This window comes from Pongo pygmaeus, chromosome 20, assembly GCF_028885625.2.
Source record: "Pongo pygmaeus isolate AG05252 chromosome 20, NHGRI_mPonPyg2-v2.0_pri, whole genome shotgun sequence".
Taxonomy (NCBI): domain Eukaryota; kingdom Metazoa; phylum Chordata; class Mammalia; order Primates; family Hominidae; genus Pongo; species Pongo pygmaeus.
The window spans coordinates 17,729,030-17,755,141 of record NC_072393.2 but is presented as its reverse complement, the minus strand read 5'-3'; the positions used below and the strand labels follow the sequence as shown (position 1 = coordinate 17,755,141).

Here is a 26,112-nt window from a genome sequence, read left to right as displayed (position 1 = left end):
CCCGGAAAACAACACGGGCGGAGACGCGAACCAAAGAACTAGGCGGGCGAACTCAGCTGAGAACCCGAGAGTGACGTGCATCGGGCCGGGAAGGAGAATCGAGGTTTGGCTCGGGCGGGGACGAGAAGCAGCGCTCGGGCAAGCCAGGACCGCGGCCGGCGCGGGCGGGCGCGGCCTTTGTCTCCTCCTCCCGCGCGCTCGGCGGCTGCACCGGCCCCATGAGCCCGCGGCCCCCCGTCGCCCGGGCCGTCTGTAGCCCCTGACCTGACCTCGCCATGGCCGAGGCCGCCTCCGGCGCCGGGGGCACGTCCCTGGAGGGCGAGCGTGGCAAGAGGCCCCCGCCGGAGGGCGAGCCTGCAGCCCCGGCGTCCGGAGTTCTGGGTATGTGTGCGGCTGCTGGACCAGACAGGGTTGCAGGTGCCTGGGGAGCCCGCGTCAACTACACGGGGAGGAGGATCAGGGTGAAACGTAACCTGGCGTGGTGTCTGGACGAGGGGCCGCCTCCTCCCGGCACTGCGGCTGCGGCCCGGCGGGCGGGGCTGGGACGGTGCTTCGGGCTGGGGTCCCGGCGCGGAGACGCGGACACGCCCCTCCGAGAGCCCCAGGCTTGGGCTGCGCCCTGCCACCCCCGGGCTGCGGGATCGCGGCGGGCCAGGGATGTGCTTGAGAGAGCCTCTCCGCGAAGAATACAAAATCATACGGTCCTGGGTTCAAATCCCAGCTTGACTGTGTGACCTTGGGCGCGTGACTTAAACGCTCCGGGCCTCAGTTTCTCACCTGTGAAATGGGGGTAAGAACCGCACCTAGTTCCTGGGGCTGCTGCAAGGACGGCGCTGTCATAATGTGGTGAAGCGCTCAGGGCTGCTAGTGAGCGCCCCATCGATTGTGGTTTTGGAGGCGGAGCTGGGCCTCAAGAATGAGTAAGATTTGTAAGGGAGGATCTGGGGGAAGGGCATTTCTGGAGGAAGGCCTGGCTGGTACAAGGACGTGGAGGGAGGAAAATAAGCCAAGCCCAGAGCTCCCGGGGCCTTGAATGCCAGGCGGAGTGGTGAGGAGCCCTGGCGGGGGCCGGAGGAGCCACGATTGGAGGCTGGGTCCGGATCCCAGAGTGGCCTGACCCGGGCCTGCTACGCCGCCCCCTAGATAAGCTTTTCGGGAAGCGGCTCCTGCAGGCGGGTCGCTACCTGGTGTCCCACAAGGCGTGGATGAAGACGGTGCCTACAGAGAACTGCGACGTGCTGATGACCTTCCCAGGTACCCACGCCCGCCCGCCCGCCCAGTGCCCAGATGCGGCTCTCCTGAGCTCGGCTTCCCAGAGCGGGAATATATAGGAGGCCTTGGGCCCCCTCGTGGCAGGAGCCATCGGTCCCTGTGCCCCTTGGCAGACACGACCGATGACCACACGCTGCTATGGCTGCTGAACCACATCCGCGTGGGCATCCCCGAGCTCATCGTGCAAGTCCGCCACCACCGCCACACGCGTGCCTACGCCTTCTTTGTCACCGCCACGTATGAGAGGCGAGTCCCCTGTCCCTGGCCTCTCGCTGAGCCTGCCACCCGGCTCCCCGCTCTACCAAGTGCCAACCATGCTATGCAGCCGCCCTGCGTTTGTCCCAAAGGCTGCCAGGTGCACCATCCTCAGCTCCAGGATGGTGGGCCAGGGCCTCCCTGTGAGCCCACCTCCTCTGCCTTCTTCACAGCCTACTCCGAGGGGCCGACGAGCTGGGTCTGCGCAAGGCGGTGAAGGCCGAATTTGGCGGGGGCACCCGCGGCTTCTCCTGCGAGGAGGACTTTATCTATGAGAATGTGGAGAGCGAGCTACGCTTCTTCACCTCCCAGGTGAGGCCGGCTCTGGGCCCCCACATGCATCCTGTGCCTATGAGTTCCCTGAGCTCACGCCCTCTTCCTCGCAGGAACGCCAGAGCATCATCCGCTTCTGGCTGCAGAATTTGCGTGCCAAGCAGGGAGAGGCACTCCACAACGTGCGCTTCCTGGAGGACCAGCCAATCAGTGAGCAGGGCGGGGCCAACACCAATCACAGGCAGAGAGTTGGGTGGAGCTCTTCAAAGACAGCTTATCGGAGCAGGAGGGCGGGGGCCAGATCCAACCAGTCAGGGGTTGGCAAAGAGTTAGGAAACCAATGAGCTAAAGGGGCGTGTCCTTAGCAAAAGGGTGGAGCTTATCTCGAGTTGGGTGGAGTTCTGAGAGGACAGCTTATCAGGGCAGGAGGGCAGGGCTTATGTCCAGCCAGTTAGGGGGTTGGCAAAGAGTTGGGAACCAATGAGCTGAGGGGGCGTGGCTTTGACCAAAGGGTGGGGCTTATTTCTGGGAGGTGGGTCCAGGAGAGGCCCTTTTCTGGGTTTGGGATAAGGTGGAGGCGGGGACCATGGACAGCACTCCACTTACAGAATGGTGCGGCTCTGGGCGCTGGATTCCCTTCCAGGAAACTAGCAACCCAAGTTCACCTTCCTACAGCAAGTTTTTACCATTCCTCAGACGTTCGGGTCCACAAACTGAGCTTTATTTAAAGCAGGGGAACAGGCGCAGTGGCTCCTAGTACTTTGGGAGGTCGAGGCGGTAGCATCACTTGAGCCCAGGAGTTCGAGGTTGCAGTGAGCCATGGTAGCGTCACTGCACTCTGTCCAGCCTGGGTGACAGAGTGAGACCCTGTCTCAAAATAAACAAATAAATAAATAAAGTAAAAAATAAAGCCGGGCGCGGTGGCTGACGCCTGTAATCTCAGCACTTTGGGAGGCTGAAGCGGGCGTATCACGAGGTCAGGAGATCGAGACCATCCTGGCCAACATGGTGAAACCCCCATCTCTACTAAAAATACAAAAATTAGTCAAGTGTGGTGGCGCGCGCCTGTAGTCCCAGCTACTCGGGAGGCTGAGGCAGGAGAATCGCTTGAACCCGGGAGGCAGAAGTTGCAGTGAGCTGAGATCGCACCACTGCACTCCAGCCTGGTGACACAGCTAGACCCCATCTAAAAAAAAAAAAAAAAAAAAAAGCCGGGCGCGGTGGCTCACACCTCTAATCTCAGCACTTTGAGAGGCCGAGGCAGGTGGATCACTTGAGGTCAGGAGTTCAAGACCAGCCTGGCCAACGTGGTGAAACCCCGTCTCTACTAAAATACAAAAATTAGCTGGGCGTGGTGGTGGGCGCCTGTAATCCCAGCTACTCCGGAGGCTGAGACACGAGAATCGCTTGAAGGTTGCAGTGAGCGGAGATCATGCCACTGCACTCCAGCCTGGGCGACAGAGTGAGACTGTCTCAAAAAAAAAAACATGGTTCCTCACCAGGACCCCACTCTCCCAGTTACTTTACATTCTCCCCACCTGCCCCTGCACCTACAATTTCTGAAGGAGAATCAGATCTTCTATCCGTCTATAACTTCTTCCCTGGAAAGAGCTCTAGAGGTTTAAGAGCAGGCAAAAAGCTGTGATTTGGGTTTCAGACAAAGAGGGGCTAGCCAGGCTAGGCACAGGTGGAGGGGCGGGGATCACCTGTGCTCCTCCCTCCACAGTCCCCGAGCTGGCAGCACGTGGGATCATCCAGCAGGTGTTCCCTGTCCACGAGCAGCGTATTCTGAACCGCCTCATGAAGTCATGGGTGCAGGCCGTGTGTGAAAACCAGCCTCTAGGTGCTGCCTCGGCTGGGGGGTGGGAGGGAGTCCCAGCAGACAGGCAGGGGGTGACTGAGACCCACTTGTCCCCTGACAGATGACATCTGTGATTACTTTGGTGTGAAAATTGCCATGTACTTCGCCTGGCTGGGCTTCTACACGTCGGCTATGGTATACCCAGCTGTCTTTGGGTCTGTCCTGTACACATTCACAGAGGCTGATCAGGTACTGGGCAGGGACCCTGAAAGGTCTGGGGGATCCAGAGGCGCCCTCCTTTCTGGACTGGCACAAACAATGACTCAACTCTTCTCTGCCACTCACAGACAAGCCGGGATGTTTCCTGCGTGGTCTTTGCCCTCTTCAACGTGATCTGGTCAACGCTGTTCCTAGAGGAATGGAAGCGGAGGGGGGCTGAGCTGGCATACAAGTGGGGGACGCTGGACTCACCTGGGGAAGCCGTGGAGGAGCCACGCCCCCAGTTCAGGGTCAGTTGGGGGCTGGGTCCAGGGTCATGGATACAGGGCAAAGGTAAATGGTGGGGGGCACTGCAGGAGCAAAGGCAGAGAGGTGTGAAACAGGGTTGTTCCATCAAAGAGGGTATGCCAAACTGAGGCAGGCTCTGTGTGCTCCTCAGGGGGAGGGGTGGAAGTTGGATTTGAGGGACTGGGAACAGTGCCCTAGGTGGGTGACCTGAGAGGGTCACCTCCGCATGATGGAGGGAAATTGAGTTCTGAGGATAGGGAGGGGTGCAGGAGGCAGAGGTGGCCCCTCTGAGCTCATGCTGGGCCTGGCCCTTGCCCACCATCAGGGTGTGCGACGTATCAGCCCCATCACGCGGGCCGAGGAGTTCTACTACCCACCCTGGAAGCGGCTGCTCTTCCAGCTGCTTGTGAGCCTCCCCCTGTGCCTGGCGTGCCTCGTCTGTGTCTTCTTGCTCATGCTTGGCTGCTTCCAGCTGCAGGTGACCCCCCATACCCCCACCCGCCCTGTCCTTGGTGCCCAGCTCCACCTTGGGCTGAGCCCTGCAGCTGGGATGAGCCCTGAACCCCCTTCTCCCGCAGGAGCTGGTGCTGAGCGTGAAGGGGTTGCCCCGTCTCGCCCGATTCCTACCTAAGGTCATGCTGGCCCTGCTTGTCAGTGTGAGTGCCGAGGGCTACAAGAAGCTAGCCATCTGGCTCAATGACATGGGTACGGCCTGCCAGGGGGTCTCTGGGAGGAAGGTCTCCACTGCCCCTTGGGATCCCTGCCACCCTTGGGGGACCGCGGCTGCTCCCTCACTCTCCCCCTTGGCCCCTAGAAAATTACCGGCTGGAGAGCGCCTATGAGAAGCACCTCATCATCAAAGTTGTCCTGGTGAGTCACCACCATCCGGCAGGCAGGGAGACAACGGGGAAGCTGTGGGGTCTGTATGGGGCACAAGGAAGGCTCCAAGGAGTGGGGTGGGGGTGCAGGGTGACCACCGCCTGCCTCCTTCCTGCAGTTCCAGTTTGTCAACTCGTACCTGAGCCTCTTCTACATCGGTTTCTACCTCAAGGACATGGAGCGCTTGAAAGAGGTGAGACCCCCGCCCCAGCGGCAGTCCCCCCTGCCCCCATGGCGGCCAGCGAGGGGCCAGACCCGGCACAAGGGGTCCAAGGGCTCTCCAGCCCCTCCCTCCCCTCCTCCATCCTTCTCTCCTGTCTGTCCGTCCGTTGTCCGTCGTCTGTGCGTCCTCTCTCTGCCTGTCGTCCCCCCATCTGTCCGTCCATCTGTCCGTCGGTCCCTTCACAGCTCCTGCTCGTCCTGTCCCTGTCCCAGAGCCTCGAGCGGCAGCTGCGGGCGGTGCTGGTCCCGCTCGCGGCCCTGCGGTTCCGCCTGCTCCTCCTCTCCCTCCGGGGCCTCCTGCTCGCGGCCCGGGCCAAAGTACGGGCAGGTGGCGAGCCCGTGGGGCCTCGCCGGGGTGGGCAGCGTGGCTGTGCTGGGGGCCTGGCGCGCCGAGCTGAGGGCGCATGCGCGGAGGGAATCTGGGGTCGGGGGCAGCCAGCAAGCAGGTGCAGGCGGCGGGGGTGCACGCGGCCCAGTGCACCGACAGAGCCCGCGGTGGGGTGGAGATGCGCTGGGCCTGCCTGTGAGGTGGGCGAGGAGCGCTGCGCGTGCCAGGCTGTAGTTTGTGGCTGAGCGCTGGGGGCCTCGCGTCGAGGCGCGTCCAAAGCAGCGGAGTTAGGAACCGGATTCGGCGTGTGTCTGGGCACGGTGCTCCGGCGGGGCGCCCAGGGAGGGTGAGTTCCCCGATCCCGGCGCCCCGCTTGCCCCCCACGCGCCTCTCTCCTTCCCCTTCCTGCCCCCAGATGCTGGCCACGCTGCTGATCACCCGCCAGTTCCTCCAGAACGTGCGCGAGGTCCTGCAGCCGCACCTGTACCGGCGCCTGGGCCGCGGCGAGCTGGGCCTGCGGGCCGTCTGGGAGCTGGCCCGAGCCCTGCTTGGCCTCCTGAGCCTCCGGCGCCCTGCGCCCCGCCGCCTCGAACCCCAGGCGGATGAGGGCGGGGGCGGGGGCGGCGGCAGCGGGGCCGGGGGCCGCAGGTGCCTCAGCGGGGGCTGCGGGGCGCCGGAGGAGGAGGAGGAGGCGGTGCTGGTGGAGCGGCGGCGGGCGGGGGAAGGCGGGGAGGAGGAGGACGGGCCTCCAGGGGGCAAGGAGGAGGACGAGGACGACGAGGAGGAGGAGGACGAGGAGGAAGAGGAGGACGAGGAGGAGGGCGAGGAAGGGGGCCTCCTGGACTGCGGGCTCCGGCTGAAGAAGGTCAGCTTCGCTGAGCGCGGCGCGGGGCGGCGTCGGCCCGGCCCAAGCCCGGAGGCCCTCCTGGAGGAGGGGAGCCCCACTATGGTGGAGAAGGGGCTGGAGCCGGGAGTGTTCACCCTGGCCGAGGAGGACGACGAGGCGGAGGGGGCTCCCGGCAGCCCCGAACGGGAGCCCCCGGCCATCTTGCTCCGCCGGGCCGGGGGCGAGGGCCGAGACCAGGGGCCCGACGGGGGCCCGGACCCGGAACCCGGCTCCAACAGCGATTCGACCCGTAGGCAGAGACGGCAGAACCGGTCGTCTTGGATTGACCCGCCAGAGGAGGAACACTCGCCCCAACTCACCCAGGCGGAGCTGGAGAGCTGTATGAAGAAGTACGAGGTGAGAAGGGGGCGGGGCCCCGCAGGGGGCGGGACACACCGGCCTAGGGTGAAGGCCGTGGGGGTGGGAGTGGTGATAACCGGGCCATTGGTGTTGGGATGCTGCAGGAGAGGAAGGCCTAGTCAGATAGGGGAAGCCTCTGAACTGGCTGAGGATGGGGCCAGGCCCTGGGTCCATATGGGATAATCTGAGGGAGGCGTGCTCAATGGGAGAAAGATTGTCCGAGGGAAGAGGCTTCTAGGTCTGAGGCCCGCCCACTCGCAGGACACGTTCCAGGACTACCAGGAGATGTTCGTGCAGTTCGGCTACGTCGTGCTCTTCTCGTCCGCCTTCCCCCTGGCGGCGCTGTGCGCCCTGGTCAACAACCTCATTGAGATCCGCAGCGACGCCTTCAAGCTGTGCACCGGGCTGCAGCGGCCCTTCGGCCAGCGCGTGGAAAGCATCGGCCAGTGGCAGGTGGGGGAAAGCCAAGAGCTCCGAGCTGAGGCCCAGAGGGAGCCCAGGTGCAGCTGGGAGGAGCCTGGGGTCTGGGGAGGCCGGCTGGACCCCGCCTGAGCCCTCCTGCCGCCCTGCAGAAGGTGATGGAGGCCATGGGTGTCCTAGCGATTGTGGTCAACTGCTACTTAATCGGCCAGTGCGGGCAGCTGCAGCGCCTCTTCCCCTGGCTGAGCCCGGAGGCAGCCATCGTGTCCGTGGTAGTGCTCGAGGTGGGGCCGGCGACAGGGGCGGGGGCAGCTGGGAGGCGAGAGGGCAGCCCCAGCGTCTGCAGCCTGCAGCCTCCTCTCTGCCACCCCTGCAGCACTTCGCTCTGCTCCTCAAGTACCTCATCCACGTGGCCATCCCCGATATCCCGGGCTGGGTGGCCGAGGAAATGGCCAAGCTGGAGTACCAGCGCCGCGAGGCCTTTAAGGTAGGGGGGCCAGGCTGGGCTCGGTGTTCTCATTGGTGGGGCTGCTGGTGGATCTCTGATCTTGGTGGCCAATTCCTTAGCTTGAGGGCAAATGCAGAGACTGCACAGAGCTGGGTATAATAATTAGTGCTCCCTGGCTGGGTGCAGTGACTCGCTCCTATGATCCCAGCGCTTTGGGAGGCCAAGGTGGGAGGATCGCTTGAGCCCAGGAGTTTGAGGCTGCAGTGAGCTATGATCGCGCCACTGCACTCCAGCCTGGGTGATGGAGCAAGACCCCGTCTCTAAAAAGAGTAATAATAAGCAACAATAACTAGTGCTCACAACGGGTCCAGTCGCTTCTGGAATCCTGGCAGCATCCAGCACCAGGCTGGCCCTTCAGAACCTTCAGCCATCCACCAGCTTGCCCGATTGCATCCTGTTAGGGGGCCAGGGACATAGCGGAGGCTTCCTAGAAGTGCAGCTTCTTCCACATTCCTCAGAAAGCTACAGAATGGGCCAAGGAGCTCCCCAGTGCCTGCACAGGAAACATTCCTCGAGGATGACAATATTCTTTGTCTGCACTGTCCCTGCAGCCTTTAGCTACAGGTGATAAGTGAGCACGTTGAAGTGGGGCTGCTACGACGGAGAAACTGAATTTTTATTTTATTGAACAGAGCCTCGCGTGGCTACCTGGGTATAGGGGTATAGTCTGCTGCAGCCATAGTCCTTTTTTTTTTTTGGAGACAGAATCTCTCTCACTCTGTCATCCAGGCTGGAGTGCATGGAGTGCAGTGGCACAATCTCGGCTCACTGCAATCTCCACCTCCCAGGTTTAAGCAATTCTCATGCCTCCCAAATAGCTGGGATTACCACGCCTGGCTAATTTTTCTATGTTTAATAGAGATGGGGTTTCACCATGTTGGCCAGGCTGGTCTCCAATTCCTGATCTCAAGCAATCTGCCCACCTCCCAAAGTGTTGGGATTATAGGTGTGAGCCACCGCACCCAGCCTGCAGCCACAGTTCTGTCTCTTGCCTGTTCTCTGGGAAGCAGGGGATCAGTTGAGGCTCAGGATTGGTTTCCACTTTACCAATTCCTAAGACGCTGTCTGGCACACAGCCGGGGACAGAGTTGATGGCCAGTGAATGTTTGTTTTCTTTTCAATTCCCAGAAAGTACCGGCGTGGGTCCAGGGATTCATTCAGTTACACCCAATAAGCCTTGGAATCTCTCTCCAGTTCCCCAGAGAACCTCAGTGTGGGCCCAGAGATGAAGTTGGCGCCCAATACGCTTTTTTTTTTTTTTTCTCTTTTTTGAGACAGTCTCACTTTGTCCCCAGGCTGGAGTGCAATGGCACAATCTCAGCTCACTGCAACCTCCGTCTCCTGGGTTCAAGCGATTCTCCTGCCTCAGCCTTCCAAGTAGCTGGAATTACAGGCGTGTGCCACCATGCTCAGCTAATTTTTATATTTTTGGTAGAGACGGGGTTTTGCCATGTTGTCCAGGCTGGTCTCGAACTCCTGGCCTCAAGTGATCTGCCCACCTCAGCCTCCCAAAGTGCTGGGATTACAGGCGCAAGCCACTGCGCCCAGCCCCAGTAAGCATTTAAGCCTCCCTCATTTCCACAGAGAGGCTGATCATGTACCTGGCAATGCAGTTGGCACCCAGTAAGTGATTGGCTCTCTCCCACTTCTGCAGGGAGCCCCCATTGTGGGTGCAGGGATACAGTTGGAGCCTAGTAAGCATTTAAGTCTCCCCCACTTTTGCAGAGAGCCCTGGCATGCACCAGCCTCAGCTGGCACCCACTAACACCCTTTCTTCTTAGTCCTGTAACGGCTTGGCTCTACCTGCAGAGACACGAGCGCCAGGCCCAGCATCGCTACCAGCAGCAGCAGCGCAGGCGGCGGGAGGAGGAGGAGCGACAGCGCCATGCGGAGCACCATGCCCGGCGGGAGCATGATTCTGGTGGCCGGGAGGAGGCGAGGGCCGAGGGCTCTGGGCTGGACCCTGCCACCTCCTCCGAGAAGGCCTCTGCCAAGGCCAAGGGCAGCACTGCGGTTGGCCATGGGCCTGAACGGCCCAAGCGCCCAGGGTCCCTGCTGGCACCCAACAACGTCATGAAGTTGAAGCAGATCATCCCACTGCAGGGCAAATTCCTCTCGTCGGGGGCAACATCCTCACTGGCTGCTGCAGGGGCTGGAGCCACCACCCGGCCTCCCCCTGCCCAGTCACCCATGGGCAGCGACACCCGCCTGCCTGCCTTCCTCAGCTTCAAGTTCCTCAAGTCACCAGAGACCCGGCGGGACTCTGAGCGCAGCCACTCACCGCCCAAAGCCTTCCACGCTGGCAAGCTCTTCCCCTTTGGTGGCACCCGGGCTGAGCCTGGGTCCAACGGGGCGGGCGGGCAGGCCCGGCCAGACGGGACCCCCAGCAGTGGCAGCAGCCGGGTTCAGAGGAGTGGGCCAGTGGACGAGGCCCTGGCTGAGGAGCTGGAAGCCCCCCGGCCCGAAGAGGAAGGCTCAGGTCACAAGCTTTAACTCAGGGGTGGGGACGCCGGGCCGGCTTTGGGGATAGGGTAGGGTGGCCAGGCCTTGGGAGAGGGGCTGAAGGGGACAGGGGAAGCCCGGTCTTGGGTCCTGGTGGGGACCTGGGTCAGTGGTACGTGGAGCCTCTCAGTTAAAGCCTGCTTAGTATCTCCAGGGCCTTTGTTAGCCTGGAGCCCCGTGCCTGACCCTCCCCAGGGAGGGATGCCAAAGCCCCTTGTTCCAGGACTGCACCCAGGGACCCCCCACCATGCTCCGGTGCCAGGAGAGATGAGGGAGGCCTGTTTCCCAACCAGCCCACCCTTCTCCTGCTCCAGCTCACTCTTGGGGGGGACTTGACCCCCCAGGCCTCTATGCAAATCCACACCCTACAGCCCAGCTGTTCAGGAAGGCCTTCCTCCAGGTGCGGCTGGGGCTGCCCACCCAGGGAGCTCCCACATGTGCTGAGCAGAGGTGCAGGCCTCACCCCTACCCTCCCACCCCCACCACCTCCCCTACCCCAATCCCAGCCTGGGCTCCAGCAACCCCGTCCCCAGGGAGCCCAACAGGTGGCAGCTGCAGCACAAGGGCCATAGGTCAGAAGCCAGAGGGACTTCCTCAAACTGTCCTCCCCCTGTGACCGGCAGGGGCCGTGCCCAGAGGCAGGGTATGCACCGGAAGCCGCCCAGGGAGCCGCCCCACCTCAGTCTCTGATCAGAAGCAATAAGGCCTTTATGTGCCTGGATGCCCGGGAGGGAGTGCGGGCAGGGTCGCCAGCCCGGCGGGGTCCGGCGGGGTCCGGCGGGGGCGGCATCCCCCCGGAACGGCCCCTCTCGCCTCCGCAGGGACAGCGCTGGCCCCCGTGGGCGCCCCTGCCCTCCGCACCCGCCGCAGCCGGAGCCCCGCGCCGCCGCCGCCAATGCCGCTGCCCCGGCCCCCGACACCGCCCGCCGGCTGCTGGCAGTGGGACGGGCCCTGGGGCTGCGGGGGCGAGGGTGCCGCCCCCCGCCAGGCCCTGGCCGCTGCCGAGTGCCCACCCTGTGCCATGGCCGGGCCCCCACCCGCCCCCCAGCCCCTGCCGGGGGACGCCAGCTTTTACAGCCTCCCGCCCCCACTGCTGCCGCCCACCTCGGATCCCCTCGAGACCCCAGCGCCCTCCCCTAGCCCCAGCCCCAGCCCCCAGGCCGTGTGCTGGCCCAGCGGCTGGCATTAGCTCTACCCACCCTGCCTTCTCTTCTCATATGCAATATCAGTCATTCACAGGGGCGGCCAGTCCCCAAAATGCAAGATGCGCTTCAGCCCCCGACGGCCCCCAGTATTGGCCGGCGCCCCCCATCTGCCGTTTTCCTTTCCAAACGAAAGGAAACCCACAAAACCAACAGAAAACACACACACACACACACACACACGCAGAATAGGCGATTATTTATTTGTTTTTAATTTATTTTGTCATATTTTTGTAAAACGGCAGAAATGCAATAAAAACTATATTTCAACAGTGCCCGAGATCAGAGCAGTGGAAAAGGGAGTGGGGGTGGGGGAGTCTGGGTGGCTGGGGCCTGGGTTGGGAACCCCCCTCCCCCCATCCTGGTACAGGCTGGCTTGACCCGTGGAGGCCTCCTCCCAAAAACTGGGTCTCGGCCACAGATGGAAAACTCCAGGCCGCGCTGCCTCTGAGACGGCCCAGATTTGGAGGCCAACTTCAGCCCTGGCTTCAGCCACTAGACAAAGGAAGGAATCTCTAAGTGCTGAAAAGAGGCGACAATGTGTGCACAGGCCCCAGTCCTGAGTAAGACTCCTTCTCAAAGAGGACAGCGCGGTGGTTTGCAAGACGTGGCCCCTTCTGGCACACCCGCCTCCTGGAACATCGTCTGGGGAGCCAGAGACAGTGGGAAGAGCTTGTGGCATGAACATCAGAAGGCACCTGGCACCTGAGCCTCCTGCAGTCCCCGACTTGTGATACTGAGAGAATGGCACATTTGGGTGTCCCCAGGACACGGGGTGGCATTGGGACACAGCAGGGATGTCTCACTGTGGAACGGACATCAGACCCAAGTCACTGGGACTCTGTCGTATGACTCAGGAACAGGAACGTGGCTTCTCAGACCCTCACGTTTTTCAGGAAGAAGAGGACAAATGTGTCCACATCCAAAGGCTTAATTAAGGCTCAGAGACCAACATAGCCATGCTGCAGGGCTGGGCCAGAGGGCCTGGCTGGGGCCAGTGTGAGCAAGGGGCCCTTCGGGAGGCTGTGGTGAAGTCAGAGTTCACTGGAGGCAGGAGAACGGCCTGAGCAAAGGTGGAGAAGGTGGAAGGCAGTTTGGGGGAACAGTGGGGTAAGGGGGACCCCAAAGGCAGGAGGGGTAGGCAGAGGCCGGCTCAGGGGCCCAGCGTCCTCCCACAGGCAGTGGGAGCCACACAGGGTATGTTGCCAGGTGGGGCATGTCCCGACAGACCCAGAGGTTCTAGGGGGAGGCCACAGGGAGGCAAGCTGGGGCACAGCCCTCAGACCCCATCGGAGGGAGCTGAGGCAGGGGAGGGGAAGGAGGTGCCCGCCCAGCAGCCCTGCAGAGCCACGGGCAGACAGCACAGGCAGGAGACAGCCCCCAGCCACTCAAAGCAGAAACCGGGGACCGGAAAGGTCTAGACGGGCTAAGGGGAAAGGCGGGAGTGCCCCCTGCTCCCACTCTGGCCCCTGGCCTTGGAAGCTGAAGTCCCACCATCTCAGTCAGTCACAGATGGGACACCGCAGGCCTGCCCAGGTCACACCAACCCTGGGGACTGGGACTCCCCAGATGGCCTGGGAGCCTCCAGGGCATTCAGCCGGACCCGGCACCACCGACTGCAGTCAAGTGTGCATTTCCTGACCACCGGCCCTGTGACCACATGGACCCTACAGCACCATCACTATGGTATAGACACTGCTGGGAGCTGGGAGGCACAGCTGGGTGGCTGTGCTGTGCCTGGGCCTCGTCAGCCACTCCTTGTGTAGGACGGGAGCCCACCCTGGCACTGTCCGTCCTTGGGAGAGACGGGCCACCTAGGCCCGAAGGTCTGACACAGGCAGGGCCCTCCACAGTGGAATCTGGGGCAGGCGGACCCTCCATGGCCCGGAGTCTCTGCTAGCTCTGTGGCCCAATCCGACACCATCCCAACGCCCTCAGACTCAGCTCTCAAAATGGAGACCTCTGCCAGGCACGGTGGCTCACGTCTGTAACCCCAGCACTTTGGGAGGCTGAGGAAGGCGGATGACTTGAGCCCAGGAGTTTGAGACCAGCCTGGGCAACATGGCAAAACCCTGTCTCTACGAAAAATTTTAAAAATATTAGCCAGGCAGCCGGGCACAGTCACAGCACTTTGGGAGGCCGAGGCAGGTGAAGCACCTGAGGTCAGGAGTTCGAGACCAGCCTGGCCAACATGACAAAACGCCATCTCCACTAAAAATAGAAAAATTAGCTGGGTGTAGGGGTGCACACGTGTAATCCCAGCTACTCAGGAGGCTGAGGTAGGAGAATCGCTTGAACCTGGGAGGCGGAGGTTGTAGTGAGCTGAGATCTTGCCACTGCACTCCAGCCTGGGAGACACAGCGAGACTCCATCTCGAAAAAAATAATAATAATTAGCCAGGCATGATGGTGCGTGCCTGTGGTCCCAGCGATTTGGAAGGCTGAGGTGGGAGGAATGCTTGAGGTCGAGGTTGCAGTGGGCTGTGATTACACCACTGCACTCCAGCCTGGGCAACAGTGCAAGACCTCAACTCAAAAAAACAAACAAAACCAAACAAACAAAAGAAAACTGAGACCCCCACCACCGCCAGTGGGGACGGTAAGGGGAGAAGCGGTGTTCCCCCAGCCCCAGGCTTAGTGGTCAGGGCCACAAACCTTCTGCCCAGAGCCCGAACACCCCCTACATACCCAAGCTCAGCCCCAAACCCAGCCCAGCTGGTGGAGGAGGGGTCCCCATGAGTGGCCATGGCACATGCCAACGGCCAGGTGCCAACCTTCTGTACAGCTCCTCTATGACCCAGCAAGGGTGAGGCCACCACCTAGGACAGCAAGACCGGCCAGATGCCGTCTGTACTGTTACCATGCCTCAGGGGAGCGGCAGAGGCCGGAGACCCCAGGCCCCCAGGTGAGGCCGGCCATCTCTGCGGTGGCTGACAGGTGCGCTGCCCTGCTTGGTGGTATCCCAGGCAGGGGGCTGATCCCGCTCCATCCTTGGCACCATGGACCCGTCTCTCAGGAATGACCTGTCCTTGGGGTCACCTTGACAGGAGAGGTAGAGGGGATGGTCCAGGCAGGTCTTGGCCTTGAACATGGTGGCCTCAGCAAGCCCATGAGAGAATCCAGCAGGTCCTGGGGCCCCTGGCGTGGGGGGCCCTTCTCACTCCTCTTGGTGACAACAGGGATGACTCCCAGGGGCTCCGTCCTCTGCAGCCAAGGTGTGTGGAGCAAAGACGCGAGGTCAAGTAGGAAAGACCCTTTTATTGGGGTGGACACGGAGCACGCACTAGTCCATGATAAAAATAAAATGACTCAAGAGAAAGATCCCAAGGGCCGACTTCTCCCCAACGTGCGCACACGCTGAGTGAGGTCTGGGCATGGGAGAGTTCCGGGCGAAGCGTGGGACAAGACCGAGTCTCAATGGCCTGGACCGGTGTTGGGGGGGAGAAGGCCACTCAGCTGTCCCGGTGGGTCAGGCCGCCCCGGGCCCGCCCCTGTCGCCCCGCCACAGTAAAGCCCCCGCTAGAGACCCTCACAGACACGCTCTGGTTCTCTGGAGAACTGGGGGCAGGAATCGGGGAACTGGCCCGATGGAAGGCAGGGGTCGGGGGGACAATGTTGTTTTTTCTAAAAAGCATCTACCAACATCACACTACTGGGTCTGATGTCCCCTTTAACCAACGCTTGATACAGGTTACAGCATAAATAAAAACTCAAGGAAAATAAATACATCGGCTCCTATGAGGTTGAAAGTGGTGTGGACGCAGGGTGTGGATGGGCCGGCAGGGAGGCGGGCGGGCGGGGTGCTTACACATGGCGGGCAGGCAGGTGGGCGACCGAGGAGCAGACCTGGCAGGAGGCGCCTGTGGAGTTGAGAGTCTTAAGTGTCCTCGTGCATGTCTGGGCTGTCGGTCCGCGCCACCTTGCGGGGAGGTGCGGAGCTCTCGCCTTCCAGCTCCACTTGCTCCTGGTCTCTCTTCTTGGCAGCGTTCTGGGGCACAGGGAAAAGAGAGGGGCTGTGAGTCTTTTTTTTTTTTGGACAGCCTCAACCTTCCGGGCTCAAGCAATCCTCCCAGCTCAGCCTCTGGAGTAGCTAGGACTACAGGCACATACCACCACACTTAATATTTTCACTTTTGGTAGACATGGGGGTTTCACTATGTTGCCCAGCTGGAGGCTGTGAGTCTTCACGTGGGTGAAGCTCCCAGAGTCATAATGCCAGCCCAGGCCCCTGCAGCAGCATCACATTGGTAGGCCTGGAGTACAGTGGGGGGCCCCGGGGTCCCTGGCTAGGCAGCCCCTCCTACCACCAGGACCTGCCCCGCTAAGCCCTGCCCAGAGCACTTCCTGGACCCATGGCTGGTGATAGACAGGTGTTTCCTGGCACCCGGAGGAGCCACCCCCACCACGTGCAATGACCCACACAGGGCTGGTTTCTCAAGCACTCAGAGGAGCAATCCACCCAGCCTGGGAATAGAGGGCCTTTGGAAGCCACTGGGGATGCCGCACATCAACCCAAGAGAGAAGCACACGTCTCCTTCCCCGCTGTGGAAACCAAGGCCTGGGGGGCAGGAGAAGGGGTGGGGGTGGGCCCAGCAGCTTGGATTTTCAGAAGCAGTCACTTTGCCACAGAGTCCCCCGACCTTCCAACTTTGCCCAGAGTAGGTAGCCACCCACTGTTCAATGTTAGGTTAAAAAAAAAAAACAAACTTGCCGGGCGTGGTGGCTCATCCTGTGATCCCAGCTACTCTGGAGGCTGAGGCAGGAGAATTGCTTGAACCCAAGAGGCGAAGGTTGCAGTGAGCTGAGATCACGCCACTGCACTCACTCCAGCCTGGGCAATAGAGAGACTCCGTCTCCAAAAAAAAAAAAAAAAAAAAAAAAAGAAGGCCGGGCGCGGTGGCTCACACCTGTAATCCCAGCACTTTGGGAGGCCGAGGTGGGTGGATCACTTGAAGTCAGGAGTTCGAGACTAGCCTGGCCAACATGGAGAAACACCGTCTCTACTAAAAATACGAAACTTAGGCCAGGCATGGTGGCTCACACCTGTAATCCCAGCATTTTGGGAGGCCAAGGCGGGTGGATCACCTGAGGTTGGGAGTTCAAGACAAGTCTGACCAACATGGAGAAACCCCGCCTCTACTAAAAATACAAAATTAATCAGGCATGGTGGCACATGCCTGTAATCCCAGCTACTCGGGAGGCTGAGGCAGGAGAATCGCTTGAACCCAGGAGGCAGAGATTACAGTGAGCCAAGATCACGCCATTGCACACCAGCCTGGGCAACAAGAGCAAACCTCCATCTCAAAAAAATAAATAAATAAAATAAAATAAATTAGCTGGGCATGGTGGCGCATGCCTGTAATCCCAGCTACTCAGGAGTCTGAGGCAGGAGAATTGCTTGAACTTGGAGAGTGGAGCCTGGGAGGAGGAGGATGCAGTGAGCCGAGATCATGCCACTGCACTCCAGCCTGGGCAACTCCAGCCTGGGTGACAGAGCAAGATCTCATCTAGGAAAGGAAAAAGAGGGAAAAAAAAAGGGAAAAAGGGGGGAAGGGCAGGGCAAAAGAAAAAGAAAAAGAAGAAAAAATGTCCCGTGTGCAGAGGCAGCCTTTGGGAAGGGAGTTGGGGCACCAGAAGCGGGAGGCAGATGACTCTTCACTGCAACTACATCCTCTTATTTTTATTTTTTACAGACAGAGTCTGGCTCTGTTGCCCAGGCTGGAGTGCAATGGCACGATCATGGTTCACTGCAGTCTCAACCTCCTGAGCTCAAGCGATCCTCCCACCTCAGACTCCTGAATAGCTGGGATTACAGGAACATGCTACAGCCAGCTAATTTGTTGTTTTGTTTTTTTTTTTAGTGACCGGGTTTTGCTATGTTGCCTAGGCTGGTCTCAAACTCCTGGCCTCAAGCCATCTGCTCGCCTCAGCCTCTCAGGCAGTTCCAGGTGTGAATCACCACACCCAGCCACACCCTCTCATGTTGCCTAGATTTCTTTTTTTCTTTCTTTTTTTTTTTTTTCTTTTTTTTTTGATATGGAGTCTCGCTCTATCGCCCAGGCTGGAGTGCAGTGGTGCGATCTCGGCTCACTGCAAGTTCCGCCTCCCGGGTTCACACCATTCTCCCGCCTCAGCCTCCCAAGTAGCTGGGACTACAAGCACCCGCCACCACGCCCGGCTAATTTTTTGCATTTTTAGTAGAGACGGGGTTTCACTGTGTGAGCCAGGATGGTCTCGAGCTCCTGACCTCGTGATCCGCCTGACTCGGCCTCCAAAGTGCTGGGCTTACAGGCATGAGCCACCACGCCCGGTCTAGATTTCTTTTTTTCTTGAGACTGCCCAGGCTGCAGTGCAGTGGCATGATCTCGGCTCACTGCAATCTCTGCCTCCCAGGTTCAAGCAATTCTTCTGCCTTGGCCTCCGGAGTAGCTGGGATTACAGGCGCGCGCCACCACGCCCAGCTAATTTTTGTATTATTTTAGAGATGGGGTTTCACCATGCTGGCCAGGCTGGTCTCAAATTTCTGACCTCGTGATCCACCTGCCTAGGCCTCCCAAAGCGCTGGGATTACACATGTGAGCCACCACGCCTGGCCTAGATTTTTAATCATGTGTACACATTTCACCATTCAGAAAAGATTTTTTGTTTTTTTAGACGGAGTCTCACTCTGTTGCCCAGGCTGGAATGTAGTGGCCCTATCTCAGCTCACTGCAAGCTCTGCCTCCCGGGTTCACGCCATTCTCCTGCCTCAGCCTCCCGAGAAGCTGGGACTACAGGCGCCCACCAGCATGCCTGGCTAATTTTTTTTTGTATTTTTCAGTAGAGACAGGGTTTTACTGTGTTAGCCAGGATGGTCTCGATCTCCTGACCTCATGATCTGCCCACCTTGGCCTCCCAAAGTGCTGGGATTACAGCCGTGAGCCACCTCACCCAGCCTTTTTTTATTTTTTTGAGACAGTCTTGCTCTGTCACAAGGCTGGAGTGCAGTGGTGCGATCTCGGCTCACTGCAATCTCCGCCTCCCTGGTTCAAGCGATTGTCCTGCCTCAGCCTCCCGAGTAGCTGGGATTACAGTCACACGCCACCACGCCCAGCTAATTTTTGTATTTTTAGTAGAGACGGGATTTCCCCATGTTGGCCAGGATGGTCTCAATCTCCTGACCTCGTGATCCGCTTGCCTCGGCCTCCCAAAGTGCTGGGACTACAGGCATGAGTCACCATGCTCGGCCTCAGAAAATATTCTATCTAGTTCATACCAATACAGTCTACCCAATGCCAGGGCCATGGAAAGCTGGGCCTGGCGGCTGCTTGGGCCTGGCCTCCAGCCTCCTGAGCACTGGTGTCCTGTGGCCTCTGCACAGCGGTTCCCTCCACTGGAATGCTCTTTGCTCTCCTGGATCGCCCAGGGCGCTCCTACCCAGCCCTCAAGGCCCTGCTCCAATCATTAGAGTCCTTCCTGTGCTCAGAAGCCCCTGTCAGGTGCCCCGTCTCTGTCCACCCACAATCCCCGCACCTGAGCCCTGTGGGCCTCACCTTTTTGTCCCATTGCTGATGCAGGTAGCGCAGGAGGATGTTTGTCTTTTCTGTCACGATGACTAAGGAGGAAAGATAGAGAAAGTCGCAGATGCCTCCCCTCCCCAGGCTCCTCCCCTGACACTGCCCTGGGAGGTCTTTTTGGGGCTGGAACTCAGTACCCCCAACTCCAGAGATCTCTAAAAGTCCCATGTTTTTGCTTCTGAGCACACTCGCAGCCACTCCCAGAGGCCTGAGCCAGCTGCTTTCAGGGTCCCGGCTCCCTGCAAGGGAATCCACCCTTGGGTGGGGGACCAAGCCCCACCACTGAGACTCTCATGCCTATGTTTCTCCCAGGCTGACTAGGAGCACATACCGCATATCTGCGCCCAGTGACCACACAGTCCCACCCCACAGGCTCCAGATGGATAAATGCTTTAAGAGCAGGGTCTCACTCTGTCATCCAGGCTGGAATAATCATACCTTACTGCAGCCTGGAGCTCCTGGGCTCAACTGATTTTCCCACCTGGGACTATAGACGCATGCCACCACGCCCGGCTAATATATATATATGGTTTTTGGTGAAACGGGGTCTCACTATGTTGCTCAAGCTGGTCTCGAACTCCTGGCCTCAAGCAATCCTCCTGCCTCAGCCTCCCAAAGTGCTGGGATTACAGGCGGGAGCTACCCAACCTGTGTGGAGTCTTTTTGAATAGTTAAACTAAGACAGCAGGACCAAGTCCTCCTGTGCTGTGGGCCCCTTCGCCTGGACCCCCTTCCCGTCACTGCCACCCAGGCTTGGCTGGATCCCCAGCCCAGGCCCCTGTAGCCCTCTGCTGCCTCTCTGCCCGATAGTACTTGTCTTAGAACCAGAGTTCTCGCTTGACCTCATCTGACAGGGAGGGGAAGGGGCCAGTGAGTGGCAGATGAGGGACAACTTGGGGGCCCCTTTGGGCTGGCTGTGAATCCCAGTGTATCCCAATCAAGAGATACCTGGGGAAAGCTGTTTCTGGCTGTCCCCAGGGGCTGGGAGTGGACAGGCATCCACGTGTGCATCCCCAGGCTGAAGCCCCCAAGTTTCCCCTCCTGCACCTCCCTGGAGGCCCTTCCTGACTTAACTGGATTCAGGAGCCAGCGTGTGAACCCAAGCCAAGTCTATGGCCTGGGCCGGGGTTGAAGATAACCTCCTCGTGCCACGCTGCAGTCACCAAACCCCGCCCCTCAGCAGCCACAATGGGAAAGACTGACAGCGGCCACTTACTCTGTTCAGACGGGTATTCTCGGGTGGGCAGGTAGACTGAGGGCCGTCGGTTCTGCAGGAGGGTTGACAAGGGGTGGGTTAGGAGAGTGCATGGGCCTGGGGTCTCCTCAGCCCTCCACTCAGCATCCACCCTTCAGTGCAGATTGGAAAACACTCAAGAATGTGGATGGGGCTGGGCTTGAAGATCGGCCTCTGTTCCAGCCAAGACCCCAATCGGGGGACACAAGCTGCCCCCAGGCCCCCTGGAAGCGCCCAATCCCTCCCAGCCCTAGGAAGACACACTCACCGAGGCTTTGCACACGGAGTCCGCGTGAAATCGACTAAAATTGCTTTTGTTGTAGACAGGCAGTCCTTTCAAAAAATCTGCCTAGAAGACATGGAAGATGGTACATGAGAAACCAGGCAAGGGCCGGCTCATCCCTGGAGCACCTGCAGGGTGATTGCTGGGTTCCTTCTTCCCACTATTCTTTGTAGTTCAAGTTTTCCAGAACACACCCTTGAGCTGGCTGCTGGATACACTGCCGGGACCAGAAAAAAGTAACCAAGCCAGGCTATGTGCACGTCCCCCACGGGATCCTCATGACAGCCCCCTAACTAGGCAAGAGGTGGGGAAATTGAGGCTGCAAGAGAACAGGCCACTGGTTAAAAGTCATACCGCAGTGGGCTCATGCCTGTAATCCCAGCACTTTGGGAGGCCGAGGCGGGCAGATCATCTGCGGTCAGGAGTTTGAGACCAGCCTGGCCAACATGGTAAAACTTCATCTCTACTAAAAATATAAAAATTAGCCGGGCGTGGTGGTGCACGCCTATGATCCCAGCTACTTGGGAGGCTGAGGCTGGGGAATCGCTTGAACTCGGGAGGCAGAGGTTGCAGTGAGCCGAAATCATGCCCCTGTACTCCAGCCTGGGCAACAGAACCAGATTCTGTCACACACACACAAAAAAAAGCCATTTTCAATCCAAGTCTGTGAGTGAGGTCTGGAGTGGGCCAGTGGTGGGACTGTCTGCTGCGAGTCTCCCCACATGGCTTGCCCTGAACGGGGCCCTCCTGAGCTCACTATGTATAATCTCCTGACTCAACGAGGCAGAAGGTAGTGTCTCCCTATCAAAGGCAAGGACACCGAGGCAGAGAGGTCACCCAGTCTCAGTCAGAAAGCCAGGGGGCTGATTTGAACCCACATGTACCCCCCCACAGAAGCCAAGCTCCTTCTCTTCATCACACGCCTGAAAAGCAAGGGCCAGAGCCCCTGCAGGCTACAGAGCTGGAAGGGAGGGCCATCCCCTGATGCCTGAGGCCCAAGAGAGCTGCCCTGGGAGAAGCTGCTGTTCAGACAATTTCCCACCACCCTCTGGGACAGGCAGGAGCAGCAGTGTCCCCAATTCTATGACATCTGGCCCCTCCTCTGCTGGTCCCTCTCGGGAAGCCGGAATGTGGCTGGGTGGGCCTCCCCCTCCCACCCGGGAGGCAGCTGTCATATCTGGATGACCTACTGCCCCAGGACCAGTTCAAAGTCCCTCAAACCTGCCTCCCCCTCCCACCCTAGGATGCCAGCCTCAGCTAAGCACCCGGCTCTGGGGCCAGCTTCATTCATTCAGCAAGGTCTTCTGGGGCCCTAGCAGGCACCAGGGCACTGGACTCAGCCACCATGGACGCACGCCTGGCCTTGGGATGGTGTGGGGCAAAGAGGTGCACAGTGCACAGGAAGCGGCTGCAGGACAGGGTGCCTCGAGGGCCCAGTGTGAGGTGTAAGGCAGAGCTCTGGCCCATTTGGGGGATAAGGGAGGGCTGCCCAGACGAAGGGATGCAGGCACTGAGACCTGAAGGGTGAGGAGGTGTCCCTGTCCCCCTTCGCAGCCCTGGCCCAGCTTGCCCCTGCTGGACTCCCATCACACACACCCTCTGCCACACACACCCTCTAGGAATGCCCCTCATGCCTCCATGTGGCGAATACCTGCTAACCTCCCCACGAGCTCCAACCCCCTCCCCGGCCCCTTTGTTCCCCCAACACCTCGGGAGCCTCTCCCAGAGCCTCCCTCACACCCCGGCGAGGTCATCTGTTTACAGGTCCACCTCCCTGGCTGGACTGGTACTTCCTCGAGGGCAGAGGACAGGACAGGGCTGACTCAACCCTGGCCGGGCTCGCATGGGGCCCGGTGGCTGAGTGGCGAGAGGTGCATTCTGCTCTCAATCCTGGCTCAGCCCGTCCCTGGTTGTGTGACCTGGGACGAGGGACCTCCAAGCCTCTGGGCCTCCCTGTGAAGAGAGGCATTCCAACAGGGTCACCTCCCAGGGTTACTCTGAGTCATAAGACAACAAGGGGAATGCTTTGCATGGAGCTCCCTCGGGGGCAGCCTTTAGGATCAACATGCCTGCATTGGACAAATGAATGAAGGCAGGGTACGTGCAGCCTTCCTGTCATGCTAAGCTGGAAAACAAGGCCTTGAGACATGGGAGGCAGGGGGTGGGGGAGGCCTCATCCCAGACAAATGCCAGCCACGGCTGGGCCCTCACAGGTGCCTCAGCAGACACGCACTGGACACCTGTGTGCCAGTCCCACTGCAGGTAGCCTGCCAGGGACCCAACAAAGAGATGAGAAAGAGAAGCACTGCACTAACAGCAGAGAACTGGGGGCCCCCCAAAGTCACGAATGGCCTCGATCACAGGAGGAAGAGTGTTCTGAGCAGAAAGAGCAGCAGGTGTAAAGGCCCTGGGGTAGCAGGAACCTGGAGTGTGAGGAAGTGAAAACAAGGCCAGGGTGGCTGAAGCTCACAGACAGAGTGGAGAAGAGAGTGGAGATAAGGTCATAGAGGTGGCCAGGGGCCTCAAGGTGAGGAGGGGAGCCGCCAGGGTTCCTGGAGCATTTTATTGGCTGGAAAGTGGTATCATTTGATGCACATCTTTAAAAGCTCCTTCTGGCCGGGCGCAGTGGCTCACACCTGTACTCCCAGCACTTTGGGAGGCCGAAGCAGGTGGATCACAAGGTCAGGAGTTCAAGACCAGCCTGGCCAATATGGTGAAACCCTGTCTCCACTAAAAATACAAAAATTAGCCGGGCATGGTGGTGGGTGCCTGTAGTCCCAGCTACTTGGGAGGCTGAGGCAGGAGAATGGCTTGAACCCAGGAGGCGGAGGTTGCAGTGAGCTGAGATCATGCCACTGCATTCCAGCCTGGGCGACTCCAGCCAGCCTGAGCAAGACTCCATCTCAAAAAAAAAAAAAAAAAAGCTCCTTCTCAGGCCCCATGCAGTGCCTCACACCTGTAATACCAGCACTTTGGGAGGCTGAGGCAGGATCACTTGAGCCCAAGAGTTTGAGACCAGCCTGGGCAACATAGGGAATCCCCATCTCTCCAAAAAGTACAAAAATGTGCCAGGTGGGAGGATCTCGAGCCTGGGAAGTGGAGATTGCAGTGAGCTGTCATCACACACTGCACTCCAGCCTGGGCGCCAGAGTGAGACCCTGCCTCCAAAAAACAAGTTCCTTCTGGTTCAGGTGAATTATGAACTGCCAAAGGGGTGAGAGCAAGGCTAGGAGACCAGGGAAGAGGCTGGGACAGGTATGCAGGTGGGAAGTGGCAGTACCTGCAACAGGGTGTGAAGCCATGGATGAATTCAGGTGTGTTCGGAAGGCAGAGACAATCTAATCCACTTATGATTGGCTGTAGGGATGAGACTGTACCAAGGTATCAAGGACAACACCCAGGCTTGGGGACCCGCACACTAGGAACCCACCTTCCCATTTCCTTCCTGAAAGGGAGTCTTCCTTTCATCCCCACCACATCCCAAGGACTGTGGATTGTGGCTGGGACTCTGGGTCAGGGGACAAAGGAGACTTGAGGTATCTTGACCAAGCTTCCCATCACCCTTCCCAGCCCTGAAGACGCCAACTAGTGGGGGTTGGGGAGAGGCTTTAGCTCCACTCTGAGAGTGGGTCACCATCCCACTTTTCAGGTGGGGAGACTGAACCCCGGAAAACCACCAGACTCAAATTCCAGGATGACTGAGGAACCCTGAAGGAATTTCAACCTTCCAACAGCCAGGTGGGGACGATCCACACTTCATGATGAGGGGACAGCTAGAAGAGAACGTCACTAGCCTCGAGTCACCCAGCTCATCTGTTGAGCATTCACTATCCTGAGTCCTTTACGACGTCAGTTACCTAAATTGTCACTACCCTAAGAGGTTCAGACTACTGCTACCCTCATTTCACAGGGACAATCCATGCGGATCGGAGATAAAAGTTTTTCATTCTTAGAGGCGGGTAAGGGCTCAGAATGGCGGAGGTGGGGTCATGGCCCGGGGGACCGGGACAGTCGGTGATGTCGCACTTCCTTTGGCGACAAAGCCCTGCATATCGCGGTGCCAAGCCCCCTCCCCCGCCCCGGGGCCCAGGCCGGCCTCCCAAATCCTCCTGAACTGAAGAGATCCAGGCCCGGCGCGCTGAGAACGAGGCCAGACCAGGGGGTCTTACGGAACCCCATCCCCACCCCAGACGATTTCCGGGGGGACCCGCAACCCGGAAATGAATGAGTTGTCAGGGCCTGGTATCCTGGATGGGGTCAGGGGTCGGAGGAGTGGCAGTGGGATCAGCAGGAAGCTCTCGGTAGGGTCCGGGGGTCGAAGGTCACAGGTGAGTGGGAGGGGCGGGCCGGGCCTGAGGGGACCGGGCAGAACGGAGAGGGGCCTAGGGGGATACTAGAGGTGGGTGGGACCACGGCGCCATTTTGTCGAGCAGAGAGGGAGTACCGGCTTGGAAGCCATCCTCACCATCTTCTGTTTCCTCCGTCGCCGCCTCGGCCGCCGCCTCAGCCTCCACCGCCGCCACCAGAGCCGCCTTCCTAGCCGCCGCCTCACAGTAACTTCCAGCCACGGCACAGCCCACACTGATGGCGCCACCACCTCCCCGTCATTGGTGCGCAGTCTATCCCCGCCCCCACATATGAGCGCTTTACACGCTTCCATTGGCCGCATACAGCTAACTCATGCGCCCATTGGTTGCCACGCCTCCTCCCATTGTGGTCAAGTTCGGTTGACGAAGCAAAGCACCGCCCGGTACTTGGAAGCAATGAAAGTGAGATCCGGAAGTGGGCGGAGGCCTCGGCCGCGAAATCTCTTGGGAGCTGTAGTTTACAACTCCGCGAGGCTCTCTAGAGCTTTTGTGTGTCTGTGTGTTTTTAAGATGCGCGGCTCGGCCAGGTGCGGTGGCTCACTCCTGTAATCCTAGCACTTTGGGAGGCCGAGGCGGGTAGATCGCCTGAGGTCAGCAGTTCGAGACCAGCCTGGCCAGCATGGTGCAACCCCATCTCTGCGCCTGTAATTCCAGCTACTCTTGGAGGCTGAGGCAGGAGAATCGCTTAAAACCAGAAGGCGGAGGTGTCAGTCAGCCGAGATTAAGCCACTACAGTCCGGCCTGGGCAACAAGAGCTAAACTCCCCCTCAAAACAAACAAACAAAAAAGACACAGGGGTCTCGCTGTTTCCCAAGCTGGTCTCGAACTTCTGGCCTCAAGCAATCCTCCAGACTTGGCTTCCCAAAGTTCTGGGAACCATCGTGCCGGCATCTTCTTGTGTTTATTACGTTTAGAAGATAAGAACCATAACACTCCCTATCTCCTCCTCGAGACCGTCTTGCTCAAACACCTCCTGTAACTCCCTAGTATTCAATCCCACCTCCTTGACCCCATTTATGGGCACCTGCGGTCTTCATTGCCCACCTGTGTCCTCACCTCTAACCAATTCCTTCTATGTCTGGGCTCTCCCAGACCTTGCCATTTCCTCCAAGACTTCCCTGACTGCATTCTTCAAAAAGGCAAGTCAGGTAACTTCCCTGAGGTCCTACAGCCCTCACAATCCCCTTCCCAGCCCTGATACCTCTGTGTCCAAACTGCCTTCCTGACTTCCAGGGCAAAGAATGGGCACCCAGCACAC

At 59.5% G+C, this 26,112-nt stretch overlaps 2 protein-coding genes across 4 annotated transcripts; one reads left to right on the top strand and one right to left on the bottom strand.

Annotated features, from left to right (window-relative positions):
- The first annotated feature begins 16 nt into the window (after nt 1–16).
- Nucleotides 17–11,690, top strand: ANO8 (anoctamin 8). 3 transcript variants are annotated; one of them, XM_054465946.2, is made up of 18 exons: nt 17–381; nt 1,144–1,254; nt 1,386–1,518; nt 1,701–1,839; nt 1,914–2,010; nt 3,527–3,643; nt 3,723–3,850; nt 3,949–4,110; nt 4,434–4,586; nt 4,687–4,813; nt 4,923–4,978; nt 5,106–5,180; nt 5,953–6,780; nt 7,045–7,236; nt 7,356–7,487; nt 7,580–7,690; nt 9,521–10,190; nt 11,035–11,690. In XM_054465946.2, the coding sequence occupies exons 1-18, from the start codon at nt 276–278 to the stop codon at nt 11,400–11,402; spliced, it is 3,705 nt and encodes a 1,234-aa protein (XP_054321921.2). In that variant the 5' UTR covers nt 17–275; the 3' UTR covers nt 11,403–11,690. The 3 variants fall into 3 exon arrangements, 2 of the variants coding, with proteins under 2 accessions (XP_054321921.2, XP_063514842.1); XR_010125050.1 differs by having other exon boundaries at nt 18–381; nt 9,521–10,856; nt 11,035–11,144; XM_063658772.1 differs by lacking the exon at nt 17–381 and adding an exon at nt 398–790.
- Nucleotides 11,691–14,652: 2,962 nt separating this feature from the next.
- On the bottom strand, nt 14,653–25,202 carry DDA1 (DET1 and DDB1 associated 1). The gene is made up of 5 exons (XM_054465954.2): nt 24,953–25,202; nt 20,473–20,553; nt 20,187–20,238; nt 18,947–19,008; nt 14,653–15,402 (listed from the first exon to the last, which is right to left on the bottom strand). Exons 1-5 carry the CDS (start codon nt 25,154–25,156, stop codon nt 15,292–15,294), a joined length of 510 nt encoding a protein of 169 aa, XP_054321929.1. The 5' UTR covers nt 25,157–25,202; the 3' UTR covers nt 14,653–15,291.
- Between the last annotated feature and the right edge of the window lie 910 nt (nt 25,203–26,112).

Coding starts and splice junctions, on each gene's coding strand:
- DDA1 (XM_054465954.2), bottom strand. CDS start 25,156: ATGCGGCCAATGGAAGCGTGTAAAGCGCTCATATGTGGGGGCGGGGAT. Junction 20,554..24,952: donor GACGGAGGAAACAGAAGATG/GTGAGGATGGCT, acceptor CATGTCTTCTAG/GCAGATTTTTTGAAAGGACT. Junction 20,239..20,472: donor ACTCCGTGTGCAAAGCCTCG/GTGAGTGTGTCT, acceptor ACCCTCCTGCAG/AACCGACGGCCCTCAGTCTA.
- ANO8 (XM_054465946.2), top strand. CDS start 276: ATGGCCGAGGCCGCCTCCGGCGCCGGGGGCACGTCCCTGGAGGGCGAG. Junction 4,111..4,433: donor AGCCACGCCCCCAGTTCAGG/GTCAGTTGGGGG, acceptor GCCCACCATCAG/GGTGTGCGACGTATCAGCCC. Junction 7,488..7,579: donor TGTCCGTGGTAGTGCTCGAG/GTGGGGCCGGCG, acceptor CCACCCCTGCAG/CACTTCGCTCTGCTCCTCAA.